A 22,111-nucleotide genomic window follows, 5' to 3' on the forward strand; every position below is an offset into this window, starting at 1 on the left:
TTGCACCAAAGGGTATTCCCCTTGCCACATCTACTTGTTCGGACCGGACAATCTGTAGTTAATTGGTTGTTCAATGGGCTCCCCCTTTTCGACTCGAATTATTTGGAATCCTTTAATCCGATCCCAAATCAAGTAGGTCGTAGGGGAGTCCGGACTATCTGTCACGTCAGCACGGTAGTCCGGTCCCAAATCGAGCATGCTGGCACCGCACATCCTCATCAACTCAGAGTTCGCCACTCCCTGGGTGCACGACTGGTCGAAGACGACCGAGGAGTTAGATGCCCGCCGCTGGGTAACATTGGAAGGGCTCCTGAAATACGAGCGCAACACCCGCCTAAAGGCAAAGGCAATGCTCTGCCGCTTCCCAGGATGGATGATGTGATGACTAGGTCAGCACCCACGATTGGAGCAACAATGACGACAATGGTGGAGATCCGGTTCTCGAGATCCACGCCCGTCTAGATAGGTAGACTTGGAGTAGTTTTTAGCTAAGTTTCCTAAATAAATATTAAGTTCCATATAATATATCGAATCTAAGTTTAATAAAATCTTTAAACTGGAAATAAAATGGGGGCTAGCATTAGGTTTGTCCATGGAAAAATGGGGGTGTACATTGATTTAGGGGATAGCCTTGGATATGACCTTAGCCTACAATTGATCCTACATAGTGTGTTATAGTGAATATACTACTGAAGCGTCAATGGATTGCGGATGCTAACATAGGCGATCATTGAGGGTCTGTAGGTCGCCTGTCAAAAGAATAGGGCACCAAGCCATAGTGTATGGGACGATGGTAGAATAGGTTGAGATCAACATCGGCGAGTTGGGGACAGCTAACGGAGTTCCACTATGTCTGAAGGCGGCGAGGGAGACTTCCATGCCATAGTTTAAATCATGGTTTATTCAACACTGGTTGGACCGTTAAGCGGGTTCTTGGCGGCGGTGGCGGTGACCTTGTTGATGTTGTTGGGTGTGCATTGATCTACTCCACATATACTTGGTATGCTCGGTACACATCAGAGTTGTGAGCATGTACTGTTGTCAAGGTGAGACACTCTAGCTTGCAGCATGGACTTTTCATTATTGAAAATGGGGGCAACATTACACGATGACTCTAGTTTGGTGGTGCTTTTGATCATAGAGTCTCGACCTCCGGAGCGAAAATTCTAGGTGTGACATGCTCTGGTTATTCCTAACAGTGTTGGTGCTTCACATCATCTCCTTGTCGGAGGCGTTGTCCAGAGTTTGCTCGAACTCCCTCTTTGGGCTCGAAACTCTTGATCTAGCCTCCGTAGGTAGATATGGCAATGTTGGTGCTCACGCGTTATTTCTTTCTTAGAGGCGTCGTTGTTGAAGCGCTTTTCTCACAGTTCGAGTGTTGTTGTCGGTGACGGTTGTCATTGCATGTTGGCAGCATCTGTGTGTGTGTTGGCGGGGGGGAGCTTTGGGTTGGATGACTCCACAACTTTTCTATGACACCCCTTTGGTTTTCTAAATTTTGTAAATTAGTCTTTGCAACTTGAGAAGATTTACCCTACAGCTTACTAATGGCTCTACTTGTTTCCTGCCGGGGTCGCCACTGGGCGTTGGTTGTGTGGCCATCATGTAATTCAACTCTCCTTTTCCCGAGTATACGGGCTTTATCTTGGCCTAAAGACAGAAAAAAAAAATTGAAACGAGTAAAGACAGAAAACAAACTCCCCACTAAAAAGCATTGTCGGTTGTACCGACAGTCTAAAACGAGTACTCCTTTAAAACATATTGCACGAAGATCATAGAGCAAACATGCATATGATCCCTTTCTCTTGTAAACCATTCAAAACCTAAAAACAATACGAATGGTCAACTGTTGCCAGGAGGAGTCCATGTGGGTTTTCGGAGATAAGTCCATGTGGATGTGGCGGCCATTACTTATGGAACACCATATGCCTAAAATATTTTAGGCGACCGAGGAAACCCGCAAGTAAGATCACACCGACTAACAAGAAAATGTCATATGCCTAAAATAAAATAAGGACCATCACGTAGACTCAAGCCCTTGGCCCTTGCTTCTCCTTAGAAGCGAGTAAGATCGTCGCGTACGTACCTGTCAAAGAATGATGAGGCAATGGCGTACACTCTAGCCCTTCTTCTCTGTAGAAGCAAGAAAACGTCATAGTAGTATAGTATATGTAGTAACCGTACTGCCAAGTGTACTCATTGCTAAAGATGCACTAAGTACGTACGTACCAGTGAAGGATTGTAGCCGTAGGAAAGCAAATCCGGTACTTGGGAGGACGATGGTGATCAGAACAACTTCTTGTACTCTGCACCTGCAATTGTCCCATCAAGAGGGAAATGGGTTAGTTGGGCACAAGCACTGAAGTCGCAGCCGTTCCATATAGCACTAGGGAATAATGCACAACCGAAAGAGAAGAACTTTCTTGCTCTAGAGACTGTAAGCTTTTGACTTTTCAGCCCAGCGCATATATACTCTCTGTTGCGCCTTGTGGAAGGAAGCTAAGAACATATACGTTGTACGTCTGCAAACCAGAGACGAGCCGACCCCATACCACCCACCCCTCCCCATTTCAAACTTCATAGTCGACCTCCTCCTCTTCTTCTTCTTCTTCTTCTTCTTCTCCTCTTTCGTCCATTGGCGAGGCCGCCATGAACGGCAAGGGCGGAGACGGCGGAGGGCAGGAGAGCGGCGGGAGCGACCACGACGACGACATGCGGAAGCCGCTGCTGGTGAGCACGGGGAGCTGGTGGTACGCGATACGCAAGTCCCACGTCTCCGCCTTGCTCTGCACGCTCGTCGTGGCGCTCGGCCCCATCCAGTTCGGCTTCACCGGCGGCTTCTCCTCGCCGACCCAGGACGCCATCACCCGCGACCTCACCCTCTCCATCTCCGAGGTCATCATCATCCTTAATCCCATCGCCCGTCTTTGTTTACTCTTGTCGCCGCCTTCGCTGCCTTGGTGACTGACGACGTTGGCAACCTACAGTTCTCGGTGTTCGGCTCGCTCTCCAACATCGGCGCCATGGTGGGCGCCATCGCCAGCGGCCAGATGGTGGAGCACGTCGGCCACAAAGGGGTCAGATTTTTTTACATAGCCTGTCCGTCCTTTTTCTACGCAAGTAAATGTTTGCCGCACGTAGTAGTATTTCATTGTGAGATCCACCCGTTTGCACCGTGTTTGCCTCAAATTTAAGCTAATAGCAACTCTAGCAAAGTCACCGTAATGCCCCGGCCTTTCATAATAACTGTCAATTAATATGAAGCTTTGAGGGGGCAAAAACAAGCTTACTACAGCAGCATTCTCACACTCCGTATGCTTTGAAGAACGCCCCAAAAATAGGGTTTCACCCTTCGTATCTAGAGGACCCTTCATAGATATTATTTTTCCCCTTGACCTGCTTGTCTTTTTCTAGGCATCTTTTGTTTAGTTGTAAGCAGTATTACATTGCGAGATCGACTGGTTTGCCACTTGTCCCCTCACATCACATTTTAGAAGGGTCGGTGTCAATCCTGTCTGTTGATGGATACTTCCATTCCATGTGTTGAAAATCATATGAGATTTGAGTGATTTGAGCTAGGGATTTGAGGGAGCATAAAGAAGAGGATTTGGGGGAAACTCTGGATCGTTCCACACCGATCCCTTCTCTCTGTACTTATTTATATTTGTTTGTATAATTTACATTTTAGTCCCTAAGAAGTCACCTAATTACAGTATTCATACACCAACACTCCCCCTCAAGATGGGGCAAATATATCGTACAGACCCATCTTGCTACAAAACATGGAAAATATTTTTTCTGGGAGTCCTTTGGTAAGAACATCTGCTACTTGACTTGCTGAAGTTACATATGGAAGGCAAACGACTCCCCTATCAAGCTTCTCCTTGATGAAGTGACGATCAATCTCTATGTGCTTGGTCCGATCATGCTGAACAGGGTTATTAGCAATGTCAATAGCAGCTTTGTTGTCACAGTATAGCATCAGAGGCTTGTACCTGTACAACCTCAACTCTGCTAAGAGAATCTGCAACCATAATAACTCACATATGCCATGAGCCATGGATCTAAACTCAGCCTCCGCAGTAGATCGAGCCACTACACTTTGTTTTTTGCTTCGCCATGAAACTAGGTTCCCTCCAACAAATGTGCAGTAACCTGACGTTGAGCGCCGATCATCAAGAGAACCTGCCCAATCGGCATCAGTATAGCATTCAACTTGCAGGTCCCCTTGTCTCATATATAAGAGGCCTTTTCCTGGGCACCCCTTAAGATATCGCAGTATCCTAATCACAGCTTCCATATGAGCTGACTTTGGTCATTCATATATTGGCTAACTACACTCACAGCAAAGGCAATATCTGGACGGGTATGAGACAGATATATCAACCTTCCAACAAGTCTTTGGTAGCGTTCCCGATCAACCGGTGTCCCTGCATCACTACTTAACCTATGATTTTGTTCAATAGGTGTAGCTACAGGTCGACAACCAAGCATACCTGTTTCCTTGAGTAGATCCAAGATATACTTCCTTTGTGAGAGGAAGATACCCTTTGATCCTCGTGAAATCTCTATACCAAGAAAGTATCTTAGTTGTCCCAAGTCTTTCACTTCAAACTCCTGTGCAAGGTGATGTTTCAGACCTGCAACTTCTTTGGAATCATCTCCAGTAACCACAATGTCATCTACATACACTATAAAGATTGCCACTCTGCCATCAGTGTAATTATAAAATAGGGTATGATCGGCATTGCTTTGAAGATAACCCCTTTTTAGCATGGCTTGTCTAAACCGATCAAACCAAGCTCGTGGTGAGTGCTTTAAGCCATACAAAGAGCGATGCAAGCGCATCACCTTTCCAATGGTTTGACTCGACTCAAACCCAGGTGGAATATGCATATATACCTCCTCTTGAAGATCACCATGAAGGAAAACATTCTTCACATCCATCTGATAAATATCCCAACCTAGGTTTACAGCACATGATATTAGCGTCCTTATTGAATTCATCTTTGCCACTGGTGCGAAGGTCTCTTCATAATCGATTCCATATGTTTGTGTGTAGCCCTTTGCAACAAGGCGTGCTTTATATCTCTCCACCTTACCCTCAGGAGTGTGCTTAATAGTGAAGACCCACTTACATCCTACAGGTTGCTTGCCTAGTGGTAGATCCACGAGCTCCCAAGTCTCATTCTTCTCCAAGGCTTTCATCTCATCAAGCATTGCTTCCTTCCATTTTGGGTCCTCTATAGCAGTTTTCCAATTAGATGGTGTGGACACAGAGTCTAAAGAGGCAATAAAGCTTTTGAATGGTAGACTACAGTAATCATAGGAAATGAAATTCGCTATGTCATGTTTAGGTCCAACAAAATCTTTGAGGTGTCCTGGGATGTTTCGATTTCTAATTGGTTTCCTCAAAGCAATAGGTTGATCATCTTGAGGAGTATGAGTAGATAATTGGCTATCACTTTGCCCTGCGGTGCTAATAGGAGCAATGGAACTAGAAGAGTTAGTGTTAGTACCTGGGTCCTCATGCATGGTAAGCTCACCCTCTTGAGAAGGAAGTGAAGTATTTTCCATTGTATCTTGTACGTCTCCATGACCAGAACCATTAATACACCCATCATTATTTGTCTCCTCCCCTTGATTTTGAGCATTATCAAGAATGGGTAAACCACCTGAAGTGGAAACAAGAATAGGGCTTAATGGAGGGCCTCCATCATCACTCTCCCCCTCTTGTTGCACTTCAGGTGGGGATAAGGCAATGCCAGTGTCATTTGTTGGTCCATAATATGATTCATGTTCACGGAACATCACATCCATGCTCACAAAAAAACGACGCTCCGAAGGACACCAACATCTATAACCCTTTTGGGAGGCAGAATAACCCATGAAAACACATTTGAGAGCACGGGGGTCTAATTTTCCAACAGAGTTCCTATAGTCGTGCACAAAGCAAACACACCCAAAGACCTTCGGAGGAACTACAAAATCATTAGATTTCAAGAGACACTCAACAGGAGTCTTATGACCAAGAACCCGAAGAGGCATACGGTTTATCAAATATGTTGCAGTTTTTTATTGCTTCCCCCCAAAGAAATTTAGGCACATTCATTGTAAACATAAGTGAGCGTGCAACCTCAAGCAGATGTCTGTTTTTACGCTCTGCAACACCATTTTGCTCTGGAGTGTTAACACAGGTCGTTTGATGTTCAATGCCATTTGAGGCAAGGAACTGTCCAAATTCTTGGTTGACATATTCAGTTCCGTTATCTGAACGCAAAGTTTTAATAGTTGCCCCATGTTTATTTTTAATAAGAGCACATAGATCTTTAAAAACCGAGAACACATCACTCTTACGCTTCAAAAAATAAAGCCAAGTGTAACGACTAAAGCAATCTATAAAAGTTACAAACCATCGATGTCCAGAAATGGAGTGAACCTCACAGGGTCCCCAAACATCAGAGTGAATCATTTCAAATGGTTTGTCACTCCTTAAACCTATACTAGGATAGGAACCCCTTGTATGTTTAGCCAATTCACAAGCATCACATACCAGGAGCTCCCTGGGAGACATCTTAAAAAGAGAAGGGTAAATACGAGATAATGCCACAAAAGAAAGATGTCTGAGCCTGCGATGGTGTAGTAGTAGTTCTTGACCAGGAGACAGACATGATGCAAAAGCAACTTCATCACTTCCTTCATCAAGATAGTAGAGTCCATCATGCACGGTCCCAATCGCCAACAATCTCCCTGTGTCTATCTCCTGAAAAGCACAACAGGTAGGATCAAACCAACATCTACAATTAAGGGATTGAGTAATAGAGCTAACGGACAAGAGATTGACTGAAAATTTTGGAACATGTAGGACAGGGGATAAGGACAATGCCTTAGTGCACCTGACAGATCCACGTCCTGTAATAGGTGCCATGGATCCATCAGCTACACGTACCTTGTCCTTACCAGAACAAGGTGTATAGGAAGTGAATAAATTCGAGACTCCTGTCATGTGGTTAGTAGCTCCTGTATCAATAATCCAAGATTTTGGTTGTGCTCGAGAAGTGTGGACATGATGATTTGGCATACCTTGGTCAGAAGTGACATGAAGGCTAGACTCAACTTTAGATGAACCTTGAGAGGAAGAGGAGCCTTCTGAGAGTCTAAGCTTGGAAGTGAAATCCTCAAGAGCTCGCACATCTACCACTGGCAGCTCACTGGTGGATGTAGTGAGATTAGCATGTCTTTTACTTGCTCCCTGAACTCCCCCTGGCCGAGACTTCCCTTTTTCCCACCAAGATGGATAGCCATGCAGCTCAAAACACATATCCTTTGCTTGTCCTGTCCTTTTGCAATGGTTGCAAAATAGTTTGCTTTTATCTATTTTACCAAACGGCCTTGGAGCATGACGAGCTTGTATGGATAGGGCTGCACGTGCATCTGAATTTTCCTGACCATGCTCCTTGGGTTGAATAAGACGAGTCTCCTCCTCAATCACACTAGAGATGATATCGTCAAGGCTTAGCCATTCAGTTTTGGAGAATATTAGCTGACGACGGAGGTCAAATTCCTGATTCAGGCCATCAAGGAAGAGCTTGCCCACAAATGGTTCAAACCAGGTATGGTGAATAGCCATGTCATTCTTGTCAACAGGTTGAAATGGATGGTAATAATGCAACTCCCTGTACAATCTCTTTATCTCACCAGCATACTCAGTCACTGATTTTGAGCCTTGCTTTAAGTGAGTCAACTCCTGCATGATGCGAGTAGCCTGCATCTTATTTGATTTTCCTGAGAATTGCTTCTCCAAAGCTCTCCACACTTCAGATACAGTGGTCATAGTCTCAACTTGCTCTCGAATTGATGGTTCCATGCTTCCTAATAACCAGACCAACACTCTGTCATTGATCTATTTTGTGCTAGTGCCACTTTCATCAGCACTAAGTAATTCTTCGTAACCATGAGAACTCAGGATTAACTGAGCATGTCGTGCCCAACTAATGTAATTGCCCGGTCCAGCCAACTTTACCGGATTAGGCTCAAGCGCATACTTGACTGCTTCAGGAACCAATTTGAGTTGTTGTTGCTGCTCAAATACTTTGCTAAAAATTTCATATAACTTATCCACACTACTATCCCCTGACTTCTCCTTGCTTGGATCTGCCATGATTTACCACCACCAAAAGAGCCAGTCACACAGGACTTCTTTTGCAGCACTCCACCAGCAACAACACACAGGCAGCACAAAAGCAGAGTACTAGCAGAGTTGATGTCAACTAAATGTACTAGTACTCTCGAATGCACACAAGCAGCAGAAGTATTTTAATCCGGCCACCAAGCAGAGATGAGATATACGGCAACACTAATCACAGTTGACCAAAAGCAACCACAATCAGCAACAACAAGCCAGCTTACTCCTTCGGCAGGAACAGCCCAACAGTCGCACCAAGCAGTTTCCCAGCGTCAGAGTACGGCAAATACCAGGAGTACGCTCAGCCACGCCGGACGGCGGTCGGCACGCAACAGGCAGCAGTAGACCGGTCGCGGCGCTCCTTGCCGCAGCTTTGAGATAACCTCGCAGGTCCCGGCAGCAGCTCGAGTGCGCAGCAATCACCACCGATAGCCGCAAATCACGGCGACACAGCACCGCAATAGGTTGAAATCACAGCAAAAAACAGAGAAGATTAACCTGCTCCGATGCCATGTTGAAAATCATATGAGATTTGAGTGATTTGAGCTAGGGATTTGAGGGAGCATGAAGAAGAGGATTTGGGGGAAACTCTGGATCGTTCCACACCGATCCCTTCTCTCTGTACTTATTTATATTTGTTTGTACAATTTACATTTTAGTCCCTAAAAAGTCACCTAATTACAGTACTCATACACCAACACCATGTAACAGATCAGATAGCAGTGCAATCTTTTGAGCAATCGGTCTATTTTTACCATTTAAAGCAACACAAAAAATGGATAAGATTCCTCAATCAAGACAGACTTAATCATGTTAACATCTCAATGGTGGAGGTTCTTATCAACAAAGATAAATTAGACAGCCAGCTGCCACCACATTCCACATCCCTCATGTAATAATGTTAAGACAAGAACATGGACGCGGTAGATCGGTCGGTCCAAGACGGTATTTTATTTTTGAGGAAAACGGTACAACTCTGCTGTGTATTTTTATTGCATGCATACATGCGCGCACTACTGCTGCAGCATGTTACTAGCTAGCCTACAATATAATAGTAAAGTGTAAAATCAATCCTACGGCCGGAATTTGTGTGCTACAGTAGTAGGTGGATATGGGCTGCTGTGCCGCAGCAGCTTCACTGAATTATTGCTGACTTTCCGCAAAGAAAAATGAATTATTGCGGAGGATGTTGCCATCACCGGGGGACGGCATGTCCTTTGCCAAGGGAACGAGCGAGACGTCAAGACCACATTGTACGATAGTATAGAGACGGCCCGAGATCGACGTGGCCGAACGGACCACCACGCTTTTGAGTAAAGGAAATAAAATAACAGTTTTGCTAAAGCACATCTAGATGTGCCATAAGTATTGCACATCTAAGTCATATGTTATTAATCTTACATTAAGATTCGTGTAAATATTTTCTTTTTTTTTCTTTTATGCTTGATTCACTCACTTAGATGTGCAATAACTAGAGCACATCTAAATGTGCCCTAGACACACCCACAAATAATAATAACAAGAGAAAGAGAGATAGAGAGTTTTAGCACTTTTTTAAATGAACATACGAATAAGTAGTTAGCTAATCATTTTAAAAATGGTAATATAAACAACTAGCTGGTTATATCTATGACTAGCATGTACGTACGGAGGCCTATATATTCATGATGTGATCTGATACTCAATAACTTCAATCATGAGGCAGGTCAAGGAAGAGAACAGAGAGTATTCGCAAAAAAAAAAGAGAGAGAACACAAAGTTTGAATTTGTGGCATAATGTTTAAACAAATTAATTCTTGGTGAAACGTTTTTTGTGGGGTTTTTTTTTTTGCAAGAAGTTTCTACCAGTATAGGGTAGAAAGCAAGAGTTTCAGATTCCTAACCTTATCAAGGTCATGTCCCATAAAAAGAAGCATATCATTCGCGAGGATATCATTCTCATCCGTGGTAACTTATGAGATATCATCTGTTTTTGTCTCGTCGATTGTGAAGGTCCCTCCATCTGAAGCACCGAGAGACTTATAGTATCCGCGGTGATATATCGTTTCAACTCTGCCCAACCCTCGATCTGCCCCGCATCCAGGTTAAAAATATACTTCTTCCCGTGCCGTCCATTGGCGACCATATCGAAACATCGTGTGTTGTTATCTTACTAAAAAAGAATGGGCTTTGGATCTTTGGTACCATTTGATTTCCTCTTCTCGCAATAGACGTGCAATCTGCTTATTGGATTGATTTTTCATATCAATCTCCTGATGAGACAAAAATGCATGTCTCACCAATGTTATCGAGGTCATCAATAATAGTGAGTTTCGCTCATCGATATAGGAATTGCCTAGTGGCCCCAATTTTGTAATTTCATCTATGGATAGGCGATCAACAACGGTGGGTCTCTCGCATACATTCTTAATTAAGTCTGCAAAGTCATCCTATTGTAACTATCCCAATTCAAATTTGAATGAGCGGCGAGTGGCAGGGGACCGAGTAGAGTTAGTATCAGGAATAATGGACACATGGTCATAAAGTATCTCAATACGCTCTAGGACACACCACACACATGGTCACAAAAGGAAACTTCAATTTCCATTATGTACCTGTGTGCATTCATAAGGATGAGTGCATGTGCGTATATATGAGCGTTTGCGTCTGTATTGTGTTAAAAAAACACAAGCAACTTGCCGCGTTCCATAAGAACTGCCAATATGAAGTTTCAAGGGGGCAAAAGAGAACGTAGCAGAGTCATTATCGCCTTCTCGCGCTCCATATGTTTTGAAGAACACTCCAAAAGGGTTCAACCTTTATGTCTAGAGGACCCTCCATGGATATTTTTCCTTGGCCTGTTTGTCTTGTTCTAATTAAGCAGCTACTGTTAGTTGTAAGTGGTATTTCATTGCGAGATCGACCGGTTTGCCACTTGTCCCCCCATAATTAAGAAGGGTCGGCGTCAATCCTTTTTGTTGATCGATACTTCCATTCCATGTAACAATCAGCAGTGCAGCCTTTTGAGCAATGTATCAACTTTTACCATTTAAAGCAACAGAAAAAGTGGATGAGGTTGCTCAATATAGACATAATCATGTTAACATCTCAACGGCGGAGGTTCTTATCAACACAGATAAATTAGACAGCCAGCTGTCTCCACATACCTCATGTGACATACTCCTACGTTAGATCATGTAGTATATTGTTATGTTAGATAAGGCCGGGCATAGACGCGGTCGGTCGGTCCAAGAAGGTACTAGTACCATATACAGTATATTAGACTTAGTTTCTTCTTCTCGGTATCACCGTCGACTGGACCAATGTCCAAAGCCAAGATGGTTTCATGAGCAGCAGCCAGCAGGCGCTGCTGCTGCAGCAAATGAATTATTGCTGAGGATGCTGCCATCACGCCGGGTCCGCACTCCGCAGGTCGCTCGCCAAGAGGAGGAGACGTCAAAACCACATTGTACCATAGAATAGAGACCGGCCGAGAATCGACCTGGGCGGACGCACCGCCGCTCTCTCCCGGAGTTGCACTGTTGCGGAAGGCGACGCGGTGCCGGTGAGCGAACGAAATAATAATAGAAAGAGAGTATTTTGACATTTTTAAAACATGAACATATGAATAAGTAGTTAGTTAATCATTTTAAAACGGACATATAAACAACTAGCTAGTTATCTATAACTAGCATGTACGTACTCAAGCCTATAGCGTCATGATGCGATCGATGTGACATTAAATAACGCCAATCATGATTCATACATGAGGCAGGTCAAGGAAGTTTGGATGCGAGGCATAATGTTTAGATCTTTTTATTTCTTGGTGAAACAGTTTTCATGAATATATTGGTGGAAACATATTAAACAATACCGAGAGATAGTAAGTTGAAGAGGGGGGGAAACTATAGGGATAGATATTGTGTAGTAAAGCTAGCAGCACAAGTGCGCTGATCACCTATCTACAGCTCAAGCTGAATAAAGCGTGGTTGAATAAAGTGGGTGGGATTTTGCACATCAAAGCTGGACGTTTTTCTTTCGCTAAAGGGAAATTATGGGCTCCAGAAGGTGGTGCTTTGCTTGCACGATCTGCTACGTTGGAGTTTAACCTTTTGAGGTTCACGAGGTCGACACTTGTGTACGTCGAAAATCAAGCGTATACTACCGTTAATAGAATTCTAAATATACTCCACCTTGTATAAATGCAATTAAATCTTCCAAATAAAGGAAAAAATATGATGTGATGAGATAATTAATAGGAGAGAGCAGAGTTTGATGACTCCATGAATAGACCATGTTAGCCAAGCGTACCTAAGCGGAAACATAATTTACTGCCTACAACTAATTAATAGGGTTGATCAAAATTGACGACCTCCAGCGAAGAGCGCCTTTGCCTTTCCAACTGCTCAATTGTTTCTCTAAGCACTCAAGGACATGTTCTCACTCCGTATTAGTGAGAGGACGATAATGAATCAGAATTCTCAAATATTTAATCGGTAATTGACCTTGTGCGCAACCAATTAGGTCAGCATATTGTGTATCCGCCTCTTTGACTTCTCCAAAACAGAAGAACTCACTTTTATGAGAGTTAATCTTGAGACCTGACATTTGCTCAAAATCTGAAAGCAAGAGTTCCGAATTCCTAGCCTTATCATGGTCATCTTCCATAAAAAGATGCATAACATTGTCTTTCAGCTTTTGAGGCTAGGATATCATTCTCCTATGCTTTCACATAGGTACGTGAGGATATCATTCTCATCTATCGTAACTTATGAGACATCATGCGTTTGGGTCTCGTCGACTGTGAAGTGCCCTCCATCTGAAATCCCGGATAGAGACTTATAGTTTCAACTCTGCCTGATCCTCGATCCATTCCACATCCAGGTTAAGAATATACTTATTCCTATGCCGCCCATTGGCCATATGAAAACATCATGTATTGTTATTTCACTAAAGAAATGAATAGGGTTTGGATCTTTGGTACCATTTGACTTCCTCTTCTCGCAATAGACGTGCAATCTGCTCATTGGATTAATTTTTTATATTAATCTCTTGATGAGACAAAATGCATGTCTCAATAGACGTGCACTCGCGTATTGTTATCGAGGTCATCAATAATAGTGGTAAGGTGTTGCTTCTTTTGACATACCACTAGTGTGTTTCTTCCATCCAGATAGGAATTGCCTAGTGGTCGCGATTTTAAAATTCCATCTCTGAATAAGAGTTCAACAATGGTGGGCCTCTCCCATACATTCTTAATTAAGTCTGCAAAATCATTCCGTTGTAACCATCTCAATTCAAATTTGAATGAGCGGCGAGTAGCAGGGGAGCTAGTAGAGTTAGAATCAGGAATGATAGATGGGCACATGGTCATAACTTTGTCTCAATACGCTTTAGGGCGCGCACACACACATTCACGAGAGGAAACTTCAATTTTCATTCTACCCGATCGAGTTTCTCGTATGTCGGCACCAAACTATTATTAGCCCAAGTGTACCGCCGCCCTGAGATAATGCCTTCCCAAAGATTCAAACTGCCAATCACAACGGTTAATAAGAAAGGCTAGTGAGTGTCAAAGCAATCGTCACCACATCGGCAGTCTAACATACGTTGCGCATAGAACATGGAAGAGCAAACATGCATATGATTGCTTTTCCAGTTAGCCAATCGAAACTTGAAAACAATAGGAATGGTCAATGGTTGCCTGGGGGAGTCCATGTGGGGTTCTCAATAGAGAGATATTAGACCATGTCTATAATAAGGCTACTGGCGAGACCTGTAAGTAAGATCACACCCACTAACAAGAAAAATAAGGACAATCACTTAGCACATTCCTTCTACTTAGAAGCAAGCAAGATCATCGCTTACCTGTCAAAAAATAACGAGACCATCGCGTACACTCTATCCCTTCTTCTCCGTAGAAAGCAAGAAACACTATAGTGTACAGTGTACAATCGTCTGCGTGTATTTGTCGCTCAAATTGATGTATTTAGTATGTAGTACTACAAGAAAAGACGATGTGATCAGAACAGGTTCTCGTACTCAACTAATTGTCCCATCAGGAGGGAGGGGTTGACCCGATTGACACAGAAATGGGTAGTGGAATAATGCCTGCGGTGCAGAATATCACGAGGGCGGGAATAATGCTATTCCCAAGCCCAACTGAAGGAGAAGACCTTACCGTAGGTAGGCTTTTGACTTTTGAGCCCTGCACTGCAGCGCACATGTACCCTGCCGCGCCTTCTGGAAGGACGGAAGCCGAGCAACCATACGTTGTAGATGTACGTCTGCAAACAAGCTACCTAGAGACGAGCCCATCCCATCCCACCACCTCTCCCCATTTCAAAGTCGACATCCTCTTCTTCTCCCCCCGCTCTCTCTCTCTCTCTCTCTCTCTCTCTCTCTCTCTCTCTCTCTCTCTCTGCGAGGGCCACCATGAACGGCAAGGGCGGAGACGGCGGAGGAGGGCACGAGAGCGGCGGGAGCGACGACGACATGGACATGCGGAAGCCACTGCTGGTGAACACGGGAAGCTGGTACAAGATGGGGTCCAGCCTCACGGCGTCCTCCTCCATGGCCATGATGCGCGAGTCCCACGTCTCCGCACTCCTCTGCACGCTCGTCGTGGCGCTCGGCCCCATCCAGTTCGGCTTCACCGGCGGCTTCTCCTCGCCGACGCAGGACGCCATCACCCGCGACCTCAGCCTCTCCATCTCCGAGGTCACCATCCTTCCATCGCCCGCCGTCTTTTTTTACTGTTGTTGCCGGCCTCGCTGGCCTGGCAATGCCCGGAATCCTCGTGACTGACCGACGACGTTGGCAACCTACAGTTCTCGGTGTTCGGCTCGCTCTCCAACATCGGCGCCATGGTGGGCGCCATCGCCAGCGGCCAGATGGTGGAGCACGTTGGCCACAAAGGGGTGAGATTTTTTCCTTCCTTAACCTGTCCGTCTTTTTCTACGCTATACGCACGTACTCCCTCCATTTGATAAAACTTGTCCCAAAGCTTGTCCCTTAAATGGATATATCTAGCACTAAGCTTTTTTGGATGAAGAAAATAGTATTTCAATGTGAAATCCACCCGTCTGCCTCAAAGTCAAAGTTAAGAACAACCCTAGCAGAGTCGCCTCGCCGTATATGCATGCCTCGGCCTTTCATAATAACTCCCAACATGAAGCTTTGAGGGGTGCAAAAAATGCATCCAATAGAGTCATCATCGCCCCCTCAAGGCCTCAACATGTATTACCATGCACAAAAAACAGTCGTCATCGCCTTCTCGCACCCCATATATACGTCTTGAAGTACGATCCAAAAAGAGGTGTCCAACCTTCCTATTTAGAGCACGCTACACAGATATTTCCGCCTGGCCTTCTTGCACTCCATATATCTTTTTCTACGCAGCTATTATTGCTGGTTGCAAGCAGCATTTCATTGCGAGATCGACCGGTTTGCGACTTGTCCCCTCACAATTAAAGGGTCAGTGTCATTCCCTTTTGTTGATAGACACTCCCATCCCAAATAGCAATGCACTCTTGCGTGCAATCCATCTATTTTTTACCATTTAGAGCAGCAGCAAAAAGAACAAAATGTATGAGATGTATCAGTCATCAACACAAATAAATTAATCGTCAACACAAATAAATTATGTGGAGGTCGACCAGTGTCCAAGACGGTCTCTCACGAGCTGCACCAGAAACAACAGTGTGGCATGCATGCATGCACGCGGCCCACACGTACTGCTGCATGCATGTTACCACTGGGCTAGACAATTAATCCTGCACTTACTGTGCCTGGTAGATAGGTTGCAGGACAGCGCCAATGAATTATTTCTCCAAAAAAGTTGAATTATTGCTGGAGGAGGGTGCCAATCACTGAGGTTCCGCAGTGTACGGTGGAACAGAGACGGGCGACTTGGCCGGCCACCGCTGCCGGAGTTGCACTGTTGCCGAAGGCGACGCCGTGAGGGAAGGAAATAATGCATTTTAAAATGAAAATACATACAAACAACCATAGTTGCTTATATCTAGTACAGCTTTTAGCATTTTTAATGAACATAGTACAAGCAACTAGTAGTTGCTTATATATATCTTGATGAGCATGTACGTACGGAGGCTATATCGTGTCATGATGTGACACTTCAATAGCATCGATGATGAGGTACGTAGGCCAAGGAAGAGAGCACAAAGATTAGGTGCGAGCAATAATGTTCAGATTTAATTCTTGGCCAAGCATTTCTCATGAAATGATTGGTGGAGACATAAACAATAAGTGATGCCAAGTTGAAGAGAGAGAAAAAACTTGAAAATGGAGAAAGGACTTTTGTTCTCAGAAATGCTAGAAGTCCGACGTTAGATTTTTAGACGATCAGATTTGCCATGCGAAAACAGATAAAATTGTCATGCTTGTGTGTGCGACTTCCATGTTTTTATAGTAAAAATTGCCATGTAGCGTAAAGGATCAACCAAAAAATTATCATACTGCAGCGATTAATTGCCATATGTTCGATCAGGATACGACGTACCCGATAATAGCCTTTCGTCAGATTTATATTGAAGTCCTTTGTTCTCGATGCTATCCCTGTCCCTAAGATCCTACCCACAAGCCAACTTGGTAAGTCTCATCGTGCAAGTGGGAGGAATTTCGCACATCAAACGTTGGCCACTTTTCCTTTGGCTAAAGCGAGATTATGGGCTCCAGAAGGTGGTGCTTTGCTTCCACGATCCGCTACATTGGAGTTTCACCTGTTGAGGTTCATGGGGTTAACACTTGTATATGCTAAAAATCATGTGTAAGTTACCACTAAATAAAATTAAGAATCTAGTCAATGATAAGGGTGGCATAGATGGGTCTACCAAAATTAATATAGCATACATACAAAACAAAATTAGCATGCCATCTACAACTAGTTTAAGCCTAGTTTAAAAATAACTAGACAACAACCATATCGCATACAATCATTTTTGCAAAGAAGGAAAAAAATAACCATATCCCATACAAAATAGTCGGTCGCAAGGTGGAATTTCTTATGACGGGGTAGGTGATGAAGAGATGGTGTGGTCAAGGAAGCAGTGGATGAAGATGGAGCAATAGTGGTGGAGGGGTCTATCCCTTCTTCTTCTATCAATATATGATATGCACGCTCGTGCATATATTCTAGAAAAAGATGGAGCAGTAGTGCCGAGCATATCTCAAAAACATTATGACTTGGCCGCCCGAACCATAAATACCGGCGAACCAGAAATTGAATCATTTGTCATGCTTTACTTTCCCATTTGATTGATCGTCCAAAAAGGCTTCACATTTGATAATTTGCCCCTTTCAAAATGACTGGGGTTCGGATCCACCCTTCACTGACACATTCCTGGGCCAAAGGCTCCGAAGTATCCCAGGACGAGGACGACGTGGTCGCCGCTGCCGAGGCAGTGCGGGACAGGATTGCTCCTCCTGACAGCAGCCAGCCACAGCCGCTCCACCGTGCCGGAGCTTGCTGCGGTGACGGAGGGGCGTGATTTCCGTTCAGCAGGATGCCCTCGTCCGGGATTCATCCGGTGTCCCTCCCAGGCGCTGGCGCTGGTGCGCACGCGAGGTGTTCGTGAGAATGCCTGACGGCTATTTGGTCTGGGCCATCGTCGCCCCTCGCGTCAGAAAGAACACCACACCACATACCGTTCAGCGAGCAATCAGTGCTTCTTGCAAAAAAAAAAAGATTATGGTAGACCGGTGGTTTTTCGCCGAAGAAAAAAGGAAGTTCTTTTGTGCCAAGTCGATCCCAGTCGCGGCGGTTTGTTGCTAATTTCTCTTGTTGTTGTGCCAAACTTCAGTATGTTGGTCGTATCTTTGCAATGATTCAGTACCTAACCGAACCAACAATCTTCTGTTGAGCTCTAACAAGCTGTGAATTGGTTTTCCAGGCGTTGATGATCGCTGCCATTCCTAACATCCTCGGCTGGCTCGCCATCTCCTTGGCAAAAGTATGACGATACCTTTTTCCTGACCTTAAGTTTCACCGTTTGCTGCTTCTGAACTTGACACTTGTTGGTGTTCGCTTTACAGGACACTACGTTTCTGTATACGGGGCGATTGCTTGAAGGATTTGGTGTTGGTATCATATCCTACACGGTTCGTTTAACAACACTCTCTACCTGCTTATTCTTTGCATACAAGATCTATGCACACAGGTGTATCTGCTTAATAAGTTCAGAAAAAAAAAATCAACATGATGTCACTAATGTGGGAAAAAGTTGACCATCCCGCTGTGAAGCTTATTTGTTGTCAAAAGAATCTTGGACTAGTTAAAATACTTAGTCTTGGTCTGTGAATTGTGTGATAATAGGTGCCCGTATACATAGCAGAGATTTCTCCTCGGAACAAGAGGGGCGCTCTAGGTTGCGTGAACCCGGTAGGCCTATCCTCCTAAGCATCTTGTCTTCTTGTCAAGCAAACACGTATTAGCTTGTTTATGCTGGACTCATCATGCAATTGTTCATTTCGCAGTTGTCTGTAACTCTTGGGATGGTGTTGGCCTATGTGCTCGGCATGCTTGTTCCTTGGAGGATGCTTGCGGTGATAGGTAACATGATGAAGTGCCGACGCGTTACTGAACTTTTTTATTTTCACCATCAGTTTTCACTTAACCTCTGATATTTAAGTTCACAAGATCAGTAACAGTAAATGCCATGTTGACAAATGTATGACTATAACCTGGGATATCCTTTGGCTAATATTTCCGTTCAAGCTTTTGAAGGAAAAGTTACCGTGTCAGCAATCTCCGCTGATTTCGCTAGTACTTTGGGCTTAAGCGAATGTGTATGCATCTGGTTTCTGAACCTCTGACTATTTCTGATTCAAATCACTGGGCTGTCATTCTTCTAGGAACCTTGCCATGCACAATATTGATACCTGGCCTACTCTTCATTCCAGAATCTCCAAGATGGCTGGTCTGTATGAGCAAATGTATACAAAGTGCTGCATCATTCTGAATTTTTTATTAACCACTGTTGTGCATCAATCTCTAGGCAAAGATGAACAAGATGGATGATTTCGAAGCCTCCCTACAAGTTTTGAGAGGATCTGAGACTGACATCACCTCAGAAGTGAATGATATAAAGGCAAGCACCTGCCTTTTTTTTTCCTTCTAGACTAACTAACTACAAATCTTTCTATCTGATGTACTTTCAGCGTAGTCACCAATGTTTGCTTTAACATTATGCAGACAGCAGTAGCATCAGCAAACAAAATGACGGCGATTCGTTTCCAAGAGTTAAACCAAAAGAAATTCCGCATGCCCTTGACAGTAACTTCCTTGACTTGCTGGTTTATTTCATACCAAAATTCGCAATTGCATTCAGTAATCGTGATTGTGGTGCAACTTGGCAGCTTGGAATTGGCCTGCTTGTACTACAACAGCTAAGTGGGATCAACGCCATACTGTTTTATGCAGGCAGCATCTTCAAAGCTGCAGGCAAGCTGTACAATTTGGTCATTAAATTTCCTTCAGTGCAATACTATAGTGTTATGTTATAGTCGATTTCAGCTTCTATATTTAACATGAAAAGCTTTTCAGGTGTTACAAACAGCAACTTGGCCGCATGTGGAGTTGGAGTTATTGGGGTGTGTAACTTGATATATATCTTTTCTTGTCTCTTAGTAGTTCACATTAAGGTGCTGACAGCATTTATCATCAGCTTCTTGCCACTGGAGCTACAACCTGGTTGCTAGACAGAGCTGGCCGGCGGATCCTACTTATTGTAACTTTCCTCCTCTCTTTGAAACCAGTCTGTTACTGGAGTTGTCTGTAACTATAATTTAGCTCTCGCTTCAACTTCCAGATCTCTTCTGCCGGAACGACCCTAAGCCTTCTTGCAATTGCCGTCATATTTTTTCTCAAGGTATGTTCAGGTTTCTTTAGTATAGGGTACCGGTATAAATAAAATACAGAATACATACACCACACCCTTATAATAGTCTATTACGTTGATCGGGGATTTTTGTTACTCGTGATATTATCACAGAGCCTCTTCTGCTGAATATTTTTCTTATATTACCATAATTTATTTGTTCCAGGACAACGTTTCACAAGATTCTGACATGTATTACATATTAAGCATGGTCTCCTTGTTTGCTATTGTGGTATGTCCATCCGCCAACTAGATTGTTTAGTCTGAAAAATTACATCGCAAATCCACGAGCTATGCCCGAGATACTAACCTGACACTTGTTCAGGCTTATGTGATCACCTTCTCCTTCGGTATGGGCGCCATTCCATGGGTCATAATGTCTGAGGTAATATAGTGAATCTGCACACTGCGTATAGAACCATATCTCATAATTAATGTGGTTTAGGCATGTCACTGGAGCATTCACATAACCATACATCTGTACATTTTATGTGTTTGTAGATCCTGCCGGTTAGCATCAAGAGCCTCGCGGGAAGCTTCGCGACGCTCGCCAACTGGCTGACCTCCTTCGGGATAACAATGACAGCAAACTTGCTGCTCAGCTGGAGTGCTGGAGGTTCACGCTCTTCCCTCTTCCCTCAAGTAGAATTATGGACCCACGGCACGGACCTGACGGAGATCATTTATGTTTGTTTACGATCTCGACAGGTACCTTTGCGTGCTACACGCTCGTGAGCGCGTTCACCCTCGTGTTCATCATCCTCTGGGTGCCGGAGACGAAGGGAAGAACTCTAGAGGAGATACAGTGGTCGTTCCGGTGAGCTCGGTCCGAAGTTTTCACGGTATATATGTCGGAATTATTCTTCAAGCCGGGCATCGTCTTCTTTTTACTAGTCCGATTGCTCGATGAAGGCCAATCATACAAAAGAAAAGGAAAACTGTGTCGTCTGTATTCCTGTACAGCCATTGTTTCAGACGACTTTGTAAAGGGGGCATGTAATTATTATGCTCTGTTCTCTTCTCTGGGCTCCGTGCAGGTGCAGCTAGTGGTCAGCTCCCACTGTGATACCCCCCGCAAAAAAAAAACGTTGAGATTGTCCTGCTCTGTTCCAAACTTTTACTGCTAGTTCAAAGTGTTCATGTGAACGTGGTGAATATTTGTGCCATTGTGACATACACCTTATCTGAAAAGGAAAAATTGCCCTGATATCCTCTGCATGATTTTTTCTCCGGCTTGTGTTTAAAACTTATTTGTTATTCCGCGTCCTTTTGATTTGTCGAAGTTGCAAACCAAATTCCGTATGGACGCTGTATGGACATATGGACGCCGAGTGCGCGTACGTCTCGGCGACCGGCTGCACCAACTGCAGTGGCATGCGACCGGCGTCGAGCAGCAGCCCACCGTAAGCCGGTCACCGGCCCCCGTCCCCCGTGGTTGCGAGCACAGGCTACATTCTGGAGGAGGAAGAGAAGGGCTGCTCGAGGAGGAAGGGGCAGCGGGCCGTGGCGGCGGGCATCTCAAGAAGTGCTCGCTAGCGAAGAGAGAAGGGATCGAAATGCACAGTGCAAATCTCAAAGAAAGGAATAGAACACCGATGGATGTTTTTCTAGGAAACCAATGGATGATTAGTTACATAGCAGCATACGGAGCCAAAGGGGTGCTCTGGTCAGAGCGACCTCGGAGCAAAAACAAGGTGAGAGGGGAACATATTCGGAATAAAAAAAACAGTTTTGCTAAAGCACATCTAGATGTGCCATAAGTATTGCACAGCTAAGTTCTATGTCATCGATCTTACGTTGAGATCCGTGTGGATATTTTCTTTTTCTTTTTTCTTTTCTGCTTTATGTTTGATTCACTCATTTAGATGTGCAATAACTAGAGCACATCTAGATGTGCCCTAGACACACCCTAAAAAAAGGAAACTCTAAACCCTTCTCTCCCTCCCCCTTTGCTTCACCGCCTCTTCCCTGTGGAGGCGAGTTGCGACATGCCGCGACGAGGTGAGTTCCTCCCTCTCCGCCTCCAGACATCTCTTACCGGGGCAATTTG

General features: G+C 44.3%; 1 protein-coding gene across 6 annotated transcripts in view; it reads left to right on the forward strand.

The window, feature by feature from the left end:
* The window catches only part of LOC119304079 (sugar transporter ERD6-like 4), a 49,081-nt gene extending 27,813 nt beyond the window's left edge, over nucleotides 1–21,268 (forward strand). For 2 of the 6 annotated variants that reach the window (XM_037581237.1, XM_037581239.1), the window contains exons 2-17: nucleotides 2,988–3,077; nucleotides 18,076–18,135; nucleotides 18,218–18,283; nucleotides 18,498–18,563; nucleotides 18,659–18,734; nucleotides 19,037–19,101; nucleotides 19,180–19,272; nucleotides 19,377–19,457; nucleotides 19,541–19,625; nucleotides 19,728–19,774; nucleotides 19,849–19,911; nucleotides 19,993–20,052; nucleotides 20,228–20,293; nucleotides 20,387–20,446; nucleotides 20,563–20,677; nucleotides 20,770–21,268. In XM_037581237.1, coding sequence (XP_037437134.1) covers nucleotides 2,988–3,077; nucleotides 18,076–18,135; nucleotides 18,218–18,283; nucleotides 18,498–18,563; nucleotides 18,659–18,734; nucleotides 19,037–19,101; nucleotides 19,180–19,272; nucleotides 19,377–19,457; nucleotides 19,541–19,625; nucleotides 19,728–19,774; nucleotides 19,849–19,911; nucleotides 19,993–20,052; nucleotides 20,228–20,293; nucleotides 20,387–20,446; nucleotides 20,563–20,677; nucleotides 20,770–20,882 — 1,206 coding nt within the window. In that variant the 3' untranslated portion in view covers nucleotides 20,883–21,268. Of the gene's footprint in view, nucleotides 1–2,134; nucleotides 2,896–2,987; nucleotides 3,078–7,211; nucleotides 14,885–14,994; nucleotides 15,085–18,075; nucleotides 18,136–18,217; nucleotides 18,284–18,497; nucleotides 18,564–18,658; nucleotides 18,735–19,036; nucleotides 19,102–19,179; nucleotides 19,273–19,376; nucleotides 19,458–19,540; nucleotides 19,626–19,727; nucleotides 19,775–19,848; nucleotides 19,912–19,992; nucleotides 20,053–20,227; nucleotides 20,294–20,386; nucleotides 20,447–20,562; nucleotides 20,678–20,769 lie in introns of those variants that run through there. The other 4 variants (XM_037581238.1, XM_037581240.1, XM_037581236.1 and 1 more) reach the window with 3 other exon arrangements.
* The last annotated feature ends 843 nt before the right edge of the window (nucleotides 21,269–22,111 follow it).

Source organism: Triticum dicoccoides, chromosome 5A (genome assembly GCF_002162155.2).
Source record: "Triticum dicoccoides isolate Atlit2015 ecotype Zavitan chromosome 5A, WEW_v2.0, whole genome shotgun sequence".
Lineage (NCBI taxonomy): Eukaryota > Viridiplantae > Streptophyta > Magnoliopsida > Poales > Poaceae > Triticum > Triticum dicoccoides.